Consider the following 10,627-nt stretch of genomic DNA (forward strand, 5'->3'; position numbering starts at 1 on the left):
CCTGTAACCTTTTTCTTTATGATCTCTTTTCATAACTATTATTAACTCAATATTACGGAAAGGAATTTTATAATAAATTTTATAATTAAATGTCCTTCAATAATATCAAGTTAATAATAGTTAATGCATAGGAATATTTCATAAAATACATTCTTTGTGAATGTTATCATCTATTTGGAAAATAATAGTAAAACGCATATTTATTCATGTCATACATATTTATTTTTCAAATGCAAATAGTTTACAACCGTAATACATACTAAAATTCAAAGAGAAATGTGTTATTTTAACTATTCATTATTAGTAGAAAAATAGGACTAACACGGAACTTTATTTGTTCTTATATCAGTTAGATTATAGAGTTTCTTAAATAAAACTTTTAAATGGAAATGCAAAAGCACAAATATCAAGCATACTTATTTAAAACATTAACAAGAAATATTACTTCTATCCTACAAATACAGTGGCTGAAAAATATAAGTACGAATTGTTAAAATTTTAGGAGTTTCTACTTGTTCGAACCACATTCGTATTAAACTCCTCAAAGTAATGCGTTCAAATACAGTTCATAACATCTTTTTGGATTGATAAATTCTTTAGCTTAACTAATGCTCGAACGTGCAATAACGACTCTTTTAATAACGGAAACTTTTACAGCATCTGCAAAAATACGTAAACATTTTTAGTAAGTAAGAACAATTCAAACCTATAATAAAAAAAAAACTAAACAACTATATTTAAAGATAGTTAATAGTTACAAGATTGAATAATAAAAAGCATTTTTAAACACAATAAAAACACCCAACAACAACAACACTAATACAAAGAATTTAAAAAGTTTAACAAAAGCAATAAACAATAAAAGTAATAATCAATTACAAAAATGATAAGGGATAAAAGGAATTTTTTATTATAACAACATTAACTTAAAAGTGTAACAAAGATAATAAACAGCAACAATAGTTAAAGTTGTTGCAAAATATAATAGAAATCTTAACTAACCTCATCAACAACAACAGCAACAGCAACAACAACAACCACAACACCAACAATCATAACAACAACAACAACAACAACAACCACAGCAATAACAACAACAACAACTACAATAAAAACCCTGCCTGAAAAAAAAAAAAAAACATAAAAGAAAATAAATAAATAAATGAAGTTTTAAAAACTGAAACAGATTATGAAAATAATACAGAAGAAAAACTAAAAATTATAGAGAAAAATTTAAAGCTTGATGAAATTATTAACAATAATAAAAGATAAATGGTAAAAAAAAAAAGTTAAAACAATAATAATGATAACAAAAAAATGTAAGAATGTTGTGGATCTCGTGTCCATAGAATGAAAATAAATGTATCTTTCCAGCCTTACATGAAGGCAGAGATGGAGGAGAGGGATTAATCTGGATGAGAGGGATTATTGATTTGATTTAGGAGTTGAGACTAGCATCTAGGTGATTGAAAAAAAAAAAAAAAAAAAAAAAGCATAGCACTTGCCTATGTGAATAAAGGAACAGAAATTTTAAAAAAATGACACTTTAAAAACTTAAACAGATGATGAAAATAATATAGAAGAACAACTAAAAAAAAAAAATTTAAGCTTGATAAAAACATTAGCAATGAGAAGTGATAAGTAATAAAAGATAGAAAACAAAAAAACAAAAAAACTTTAAGATAAAACAATAATTAAGATAATAAAAAAGTGTCAGAATGTTGTGGATCTTGCTCCATAGGAGAAAAATAAATGTATCATTCTGGCCTCATTTTTGGCAAGGAGGCAGGGGAGGAGGAGAGAGGATAATCTGGATGAAAGGGATTGTTGATTTGAATGAGGAGTTGAAAACAGCGCTTTGTTGCTACAAAAATAAAAAAATTGCAGCAGCTCTATGTATTAACAAAATAACGGAACAATCAAGTGTAGCTTATAAATATAAATCAAAACTATACAAATATAATTAAACTAACAAACAACAGCAACTATAAATAATAGCAAGAGCTTTAAAATGTGATAAAAGTAATAAACAATAATAATTATCACAAAAAAGCATCATAAAAATGATAAACAATGACAATAATAAACAGCAAGAAAGGTTTTTACAATAAAAAAAAAATCTCAAATATTAGCAATATAAAGTAGTCAAAATTTATTTTTAAATTCAATAAGAGTTATTAAAGAGTAAATACAATAAGCAATAAATATTAAAAAAACATAGAAATATAATAAAAAGAACAACAACAATAATTAATAAAGAAGTAGTTAAAAAAAACTTTAAAACTTAACAATAATGATTAAAAACAAAAACATTAATACAAAGATTTTAAAATTATATCAAAAGCAATAAAAAATGAAGTTAACAAGCAATAGCAATAATAAGTAAGAAAAAGAACTTAAAAATATAAACTAGTTAATTTTAAAATGTGATAAAAATACCAAACAATAACAATTATAAACAAAACTTAACTTCTTTGAGAGTACAGATAATAAATAACAACAACAACTACACAAGAAAATAAAATTGCAACAAAAGCAATAAACAATTAAAACAATAAACAATAGCAAATGAAGTGCTGCCAGCAAAAACTCCTTAAGTCCATTAAAAAAACAAAAACAAAAAACAAAAAACAGAGATAACTATGTCACTTCAATAATGAACTAATAAACTTTCATGTGTACCAGCTATTTTGAACAAAAAAAATATCTGAGCTGCATAAAAAATAGAATCAATTTCAATAAGGGATTTTACAAGTGACAAATAGATCTAATATTTTTGCCGAATACAAACAAGCTATCATGGCATCCAAAAGAAGAAAAAGAGTTGAAGAAAACTGGTGCAGAAATACAAATAAAAAGATAAAAAAAAAATGTGAAGAAAATCTGTTCTACAATTATAATGATTAACAGTTATTATAATGGAAACTCTTAATTGGTAAAAGGAACAATACTACTGTATTAATAAGTTTAAACAAAGGATCAACACTTGTGATAATTGTAGCATGCTATTGATTAATCTTTCATTATTAATCTTTAGTGTTTGTAATGCCTATACATTTGTTTTGTTGAAGTTGTAACTACCATTAGCAGTCATTATAACTATATGATATTTCATGGTATTATTGTTTATTTTATTAAATTACAAACTATTTCATCCCTTACTTGAAATATGTTTAATAAAATAAATATGTAAAATAAAAAAGATTAACATTTTAGCATAGAAATACTATTTACTGTTTAATTTACTTATAGATACATTACAAATGACTTTAACTTAAGTAAATAAGTAAAATATAATAGTTCATAGATATATAATAAAATTTCAATTTAGGAATTCAGTTTGTTCATCTATTTTTAAGGACATATTTTCAATTAAAAAAATATTGAATGTATGTTTACATGTAATGATTATAAAACTAAAGTAATATTTTAAGTTACCTCAAAGAAATCATTAATTAATAATGTTTCAGTTTAGTCTAGTCTAGCTTTTTAAATTTAGTCTCTAAGTTGTAATAAAGTTGCATTTTAAATTCTTTTTAATGTATAAGTTAATAGCAAATTTGTTATAAATTAATGATAACTTTATCAAATTTATATTTAGATTACTCTTTTTAAAGCTAACTTTTGAAAGGAGGTATACTTCTAGCAAAAAACTTCACACTCCAACATGATATGCATATCTGAAAAGCACAGGTTTTCTATGATGAAACAAAAAAATATGAGTTGGACAAACAAGTCTTGTATTATGTACGAATTATCAAAAAGTAACAGCAGTCTTGTATTATGTACGAATTATCAAAAAGTAACTAACTACAAGTAAGCAACTAATGTTAGTGGAGTATATTACAAAAGACACATGGGTACACAATTTTGGTATCATTAACCTTGTTTCTCTTTAAAAACAACCTTCTATTGTAATGTAGAAAATGCTGCAGATAAAGGACCCAATGAAGTAATAACATTTTTAGATGATTATATTAAAGAAAACAAGAATGATAGAAACGAGAAGATAACTCTGTTTGCCTAGAAGTGCTACAGTCAAAACAAAATATATCTTTTGTATTGTTTGGTTAACCTTTGTACAATGGAGCTTTTCAAAGAATAATAATTAATTACCCTATTTCATAACACTTATTAACTGATGCTTTGCAAGAATTGAAAAAAGAAGAAAAAATTGGAGAAATAAGCAAACCATATGAATGGGTTAATATAATGAAATCTTGTAACAAAAAGAATCCATGCAAAGTTATCCTTGTTTTGTTCTTTAAAAATAAACTGTGAGATATTTTCTTTTTTCTTTTTAATTCAACATTTTGAAAGTTTTAATACTTAAAATATAGAAATGATATTTTGGTGCTTATCCTTTCTTTTTTTTGAACCGAAGAATATTTGAAAAAACATATTTGTTTAATAATTTATTTTTGAAAATAAACAATCAATACTATTGGTTCTTGCAACGAAATTCTGCATATTAAAAAATGCATGATGGATTTTATAGTTATTAAATTCATCAACCATTTATTTTATATATTTAAACAATAAAATTGAAGTTATTTTCTCTTTTTATATCTTTTTTACTATCTTTAGAAAAACAAAACAGACTTGTGAATTTCTTGACAAGAAAGTTTAAAAAATAAACAAAGCAGTGAACTTATTTTAGTTTATTACAAGTAATCTTAAAATGGTTACATCTCAAAATGAAAATAGTGTGACTAATGCAGTTTGTGCAGGCAGCATTTCAATTATAAATACAAAAAAGAGTTTAAAAATAAACAGTAAAAATGATAAACAATTAAAAAAAAATCCAATAATAAAAAAAACAAAATTAAAAGCAATTTTAAAAGAACAACTAATTCAGTTCATTATTTCTTTGGTAAAAACATTACAAACTATGCATGGCATTAGCTACCATTTCAGTTGTTTCTTAGTCTTAAATAAAAGTATAATTACCAATTACAATTCTCCCAACATCAGACCGTTGATCGGAGTAAACCTTTTATTGGTTTTTTGTACCATCTTTTCGACCTGGCGCATTCTTTAGCTTAACCATTACACGTTCTCTCATACTGGACTCTTTCATAGCAGGAAATGTTATTTTCACAGCATCTTTAAGTAAATTAGATAAACAATTAAAGAAAGCAAAATATCTAAACTAGTTTCAGTTCCTCTTAACTTCTGTAAAGAATTTACCCACAAAATACTGCATTAGCTAATTTTCTAGATGTTTCTCACAACACACACACACACACACACACACACACACACACACACACACACACACACACACACACACACACACACACACACACAAAAGCATATTTACCAATTACAACTCTCCATAACCCAGACTTTTCTAATGCTAACTTTCCGCCACTCCCTTTCATGTTCATTTTACATTGCAGTTTCACAGAAAACATTCTGTCAATGATTTTTGAAGTTGCATCTTTGACATCTACACCCCCAATTTGAGAGAGCTGTTCTACCTGTATACAAAGACCAACTGCAAATTAGGAACTATCTTTAAAAAAAAAGTAGATTTTCTGTCCAATAATTGTTAAAAAAACAACAGTGGTGAAATTACCAAATTTTTTCTGTAGTTTTCATCCTTCAGTTGCTCTTCTACTGTCTCAAACTCTTCTATGCTCAAAAGAGCTGAGATTTGTTTGGTGTCATTATGGACAGCTCTCCTTTCGCGTAGCTCATTCATGAATACTGCAATCTCTCCCAAATTGTTAAGAACAGCTTTTTGAAACTCTGTTAGAATAAATTGAAAAATATTGAGTAGAAGTCACCTGAACAGAACATGTTCCAAACAATTCTTTATTGCAACTCTCAAGCTCAATCATATTTAAAATAAACCGCTTTAGTCAAAACAATTTTCCTTACGTGCAGTTTCAAGAGGAAAACCTTGGGAGGAGCTGCATGCAACAGGTTGAGGTGTCCTTAACATGAAATAAAATATCACATCACTGCATTGTTTAATCATGCAGAGTTCAATGTGATAAAACTCAGTTAAATTACCTGTTGGTCACAGGGGATCTAGACCGAGAGCGTGTTGCTTCTCTGAAACTTTGCGATGATTGACTGACTTTTGAGGACGAAGGGACAAAAGAAGATGGTGGAGTTGGAAATGCTGTTAATTTGGTTTTGTGAGGAGCAGAAGCTGGTATCAATGGAATGTCTGAAAAAAACAAACAAAAAAACCATTTATTTGTATTAAATGACATGCATTTGATGTAAACCTATTATAAAAAATCCAACAAAGGGTGCAGTTTCTAACCTGATGTTTCATTTGAGGTCAATGTATTGTCAACAACAAAACCATGCTCATCTTCTGAAGCAGACAAGTCTGATAGTTTACACACTTCAATGTCATCTTTAACAAAAGTAGACATTTACTTTTTTAAAAAAAAAACAAAAACAAAAAAAAATAACAAACACATAGCTGATTTAAAATCTTACTCACACAAATACAATAAAAGTAATAGCAACTTGAAAAAATGAAAAAAGACCTACCATCCTCACATTTCATTTTTATAAGTCTAAACTGCTTCCAGTGTGAACTTGGTGAAAGATTGTATCTCTCAGCCCGTAATACATCTACACCACTTGGCCAATAAACAACCTTTTTTTCTGTATCAATCCATTTTCTTAAAACTACTCCTATTTCTGTTTTGCTCTTCTCTTGCCATACTGCACAAGCCCACTTTTTCATTGGTACTGGTTCCATCTTTCGTCAAACCTTTTTACTAAGTATTGTTAATCAATCTAAAGAAAACAATTTTAAGATGAGAACAGCTCCAAACAAAGGACAATATTAAATTGATTATTATGATCACAAGTAATGCAACTGTTAATGTAATTCAGAAATACTATAAATCTATTCTAAAACATTTTTGAAATACTAAAATGATCAATAAACTGTTGTTATGAAAAACATTTCAATGTAACCTAATTCTTAAATTCCCATATTGAAGAAGAATAAAAATTGAGCAAGTTGAAATTGGTTAAGGATGTTGCATTGTGCTAAAATAAGCAAATTGATTTTGAAAAACTTTAATTCTGCAGTTAAAAACTAAATAAAAAAAAAAAAAAACTAAACTAATAAAAAACAAAGAAAACTAAACAAATAAAAAACAAACAAAGTAACAACAACAACTAATGCACAAAAAAAAAATTATTTTTGCTCTGATTCATGCAAAAGAGGAAAATATACAAAACCATTATTGAAAGGCAATACTGAAACCTTCTTTACTCTTACAAGTTCAGTCTTGAGAACCAGAACCCTTTTGGATGTAAATGCCACTTCGTCAAACTTCTCAACAAAACCAATGTCAAAGACTTTAGAATCCACTGGGCTGGTATAAAAGCTTTTAGTATATTTCACCTTTAAACGATTGCACAAGTAGTTATCATCTGCAAGATTTTCAACAATCACAAAAAAATAGTTCTGATGTAGAAAACATGAATCTCGAAAACTTACAGACAGGTTTGTACGCTTTGAAGTTTTAAATACAGTTCTGACATTTTGCAATTCAAACTGACGCTTTGCAACTTGTGATATTGGGTTGTTGCAGTTTCGAACTTGTTTCTTCAATGTTTGCAGAAAATTTTCAAAAGGGAAAGCGGACATTTCATTGAGTGAACAGTCTTGATTTTCAACATCGTCTGAGAGATGAACCAAACTGTGAATGTTATAAACCACAAAGGTTTCACCATAAAAAGTTGCAGCGTTTTCTACAAAACAGTTAAGCAAGTCCCTAGCATAAGATAAGTAATGACGCCTGAACTCACTATTAGAACTCAACAAAATAGAAATAGAAACATGCAGCAAAAGAAAATGTTGATACATGTCGCTTTGAAGCACAGCTTTCAACACCAGAGGACCAGTATAAAGTAAAAACTGCCTGAATTCTGTGGCTTTCCATCTGTCTAGCTCAGACAATGAACGTGGTTGGCGAGCAAAGTCAGAAGGTAACTTGCCATTTAAAGATAACAGTCTGTTAGAAACATCGCTTATTAAAAAGTTTGACAGCCTGCATACTCTTGGACCCTGAACTAAAAAAGTCAAAATTCTTTTTGTTGCTCCTAGACAAACTAAATGCATGTAATCTAAAACAAAGTCATTGATCAAAGATGCACCTAAACTTGAGAGAGGGGATACACCAACTTGATGACCATTTAAATACAACAGCTGATCAAAACAAGCATTAGACCTGAACAGATATGAACTTTGGGGCTTGAACACCACGCGATGAGCAACATACTCACCAACAATCTCACAACGCTCACAAGCGTGCTTTGAGGTGTGTCCAACAACTTGTTTCAAAAATGCTCTAGCTGGAGCATCACAGATAAAAACACCAAGACCAAACTTTAAGTTTGTTTCGTTGAAGGTTATACCAGCTACACAGAGGTGCTTGACTTCTAGAACAAAGTCCTTCAAAAAATCATCTACAGGATGGGGCTTAGATTTCCCACAGTATAGTGCAACAATGAAAACATTAGAGTGAAACATGCCCAAAACAGGCCACATTTGTACAAGCGATGATTTAAACAAAGGCAAACCGTCTATGCTGACATTTAACTTAATCTCAGTAACATCAATCACATCCATTTCTTTTAAACGTTGAATCAAACCTTCCTGAATTCCAAAGTAAGTATAGGAGCCACCGCAGATTTCTTGAGTACAGATTCGTCTGGGAGTCTTTAACAACGTTCTAGCATCCTTTTGTAAATGCTCATAACCATGTCTATTGAGAACTGAAAGCAGATCATTGAAGGACTCACGAGATACATTGTGCTTAACTGCCCACCTAGCTAATTCGATGTTTAGAGGTGATGTCTTCGATCGATCAGCACTGCTAACATCGCTAACAATTTCGCTGCAAGCTAAAACGTCATCAACGTGAAGATCATGTTTGTCTGGTACTGCAACATCACCACTAGAAGGTTCAGTCGAAGTTAGCATCTTGGTAATCTCGGACTGGATTCTCCTATACTTTTTACTGTATACTCTTGCTCTTTCGTTCATTTCAGCGCTATAAACATAACGATGATAGTAAAAGTAAAAAAACAACAACAAACAAACAGACTTGTATCAAAATCTTGTATACATTGCGTCCGCAAGGCAAACTTTAAACTTACAAAAAAGCCGGGGAGGAAGAGATGGTAAAAGCTCTAGACCTGCAGAAGGCATTCTTATTCGTTATATTTAAAAACTCTCTTTCATTAAATACGCAACACAACATTACCGAATCATTTTCATAAAATAAACACGAACATCATGAGAAAATTGATAAACCGTAAATAACATAAATTTTGCAAAGAGATGCCAGCATGTCTAATAACAATTTTGTCCCCCGGTCATTCAAGCTAGCTAAAGCAACTCTGTAAAACAGCCAAACAAAAACTTACTCAAAAAAGCAAAACAAAAAAATTACACAGTTTCCTCCTGATACTTGCAGATTTTGAAACTTTTTTTCATTCAAGACTAAAAAAAAACAACAACTATATAAGAAACCGGGGAGGGAGAAGGCAAAAGCTCAAGATCTGCAGGAAGCATTCTTATTTATCAACTTTAAAAATTCTATCTTATTAAATAGTAACACAACATTTCCAAATCGCCTTCATAAAACAAACACAAACACCGTGAGAAAATCGATAAAACGTAAAAAAATAAAATTTTGCAAAGTAAAACTAGCACGTCAAAGAAAATTATTGTCCCCCGGTTATTCAAGCTAGCTAAAGTAACTCTGTAAAACAGCCAAACAACTCGAAAAATCAAAACAAAAACTTACTCAGTTTACTCCTGGCATTTGCAGATTTTGAAACTTGTATCACAGAAGCCCTTTTTATGTCTATTTTCAAAACCTATTAACGTAGGTGTATTTCCCATAATTGGCTCATTAGGACAAACCTCTTGTGGGAGGATAGACATTTGTGGCAGAGGCGAACTTCCAAGCTCATTGTTTGCCTTAACCAATAACACACCAGGAAACGGCCCACGTGAATGTACCAATTTTATTCTATGCACCCTTGATTCTCACAAACCTTGGAATTTTCGACATTCACGTGACCAAAGGGGAGGGGGTTTTATCTTGCAAAAATTTTACTATCTCTCTCTCTCTTTCTTTACCCCTCTCGCTCCCCCTCACCCCTCTTACTACAGGCCTATTCGTCGTGCAACTGGAATTTTTTGTGCAGGCCTATTTTTTTACGGTTGTAGACAATTATTTGTTTAGATTTGTTTTAAAAGAGAAAATGCAATGTTGTTTATGACATGTTGTGAATTGCTGTTGCATGATGTAATGCAAACGAACTTGGATAGTTTTAGCGTGGAGTTTTAGAATTCGTTTAAAGCAAGTGATATACATATATTTTTAATTTCAGATGAAGTTTTTATATCGTGCCAAAAAAACTGTTGTGTGTATGCCTGTCACAATAATGATCAAAATGAACAAAATAGATGTATCGAGTGAAGCTAGTAAAGTGTATCAGTGCATCATATTTTAAATTACAATGTTGAGCGTGAAAAACGGATAAAAGCCATTCCAATCTCTAATTCAGTTGTTAACAGTAGCACTGTTATCTGTGAGTTACACTGGCCTCCAAAATTTGAAACAGT

The 10,627-nt window shown here is 29.7% G+C and overlaps 1 protein-coding gene across 9 annotated transcripts; it reads right to left on the reverse strand.

Annotated features, from left to right (window-relative positions):
• Nucleotides 1-328: 328 nt before the first annotated feature.
• On the reverse strand, nucleotides 329-10,166 carry LOC149894537 (uncharacterized). Of its 9 annotated transcripts, none has more exons than XR_016449356.1 (9): nucleotides 6,517-6,915; nucleotides 6,281-6,376; nucleotides 6,022-6,181; nucleotides 5,887-5,942; nucleotides 5,582-5,754; nucleotides 5,324-5,483; nucleotides 4,951-5,106; nucleotides 1,003-1,121; nucleotides 329-660 (listed from the first exon to the last, which is right to left on the reverse strand). XR_016449356.1 is itself a non-coding variant. In XM_090076944.1 (9 exons), the coding sequence occupies exons 2-8, from the start codon at nucleotides 6,728-6,730 to the stop codon at nucleotides 4,997-4,999; spliced, it is 969 nt and encodes a 322-aa protein (XP_089933070.1). In that variant the 5' UTR covers nucleotides 6,731-6,768; nucleotides 7,262-7,285; the 3' UTR covers nucleotides 333-660; nucleotides 4,951-4,996. The 9 variants fall into 9 exon arrangements, 8 of the variants coding, with proteins under 8 accessions (XP_089933070.1, XP_089933069.1, XP_089933066.1 ...); XM_090076944.1 differs by lacking the exon at nucleotides 1,003-1,121 and adding an exon at nucleotides 7,262-7,285 and having other exon boundaries at nucleotides 333-660; nucleotides 6,517-6,768; XM_090076943.1 differs by lacking the exon at nucleotides 1,003-1,121 and adding an exon at nucleotides 6,952-7,029 and having other exon boundaries at nucleotides 333-660; nucleotides 6,517-6,768.
• Nucleotides 10,167-10,627: the final 461 nt, after the last annotated feature.

Source organism: Hydra viridissima, unplaced genomic scaffold, assembly GCF_058129835.1.
Source record: "Hydra viridissima isolate aposymbiotic clone 2 unplaced genomic scaffold, HvirCarnegie_v1 scaffold_1, whole genome shotgun sequence".
Classification (NCBI taxonomy): domain Eukaryota; kingdom Metazoa; phylum Cnidaria; class Hydrozoa; order Anthoathecata; family Hydridae; genus Hydra; species Hydra viridissima.

What these genes read in the sequence shown, in the direction of transcription:
- LOC149894537 (XM_090076937.1), bottom strand. Translation starts at nt 9,251, where the DNA reads ATGTTGTGTTGCGTATTTAATGAAAGAGAGTTTTTAAATATAACGAAT. An exon ending in TCTTCCTCCCCGGCTTTTTT is followed by an intron (nt 9,042 to 9,147) that starts GTAAGTTTAAAG and finishes TTATGTTTATAG; the next exon opens with CGCTGAAATGAACGAAAGAG. An exon ending in TGGTTCTCAAGACTGAACTT is followed by an intron (nt 7,027 to 7,261) that starts GTAAGAGTAAAG and finishes TGCTTATTTTAG; the next exon opens with CACAATGCAACATCCTTAAC.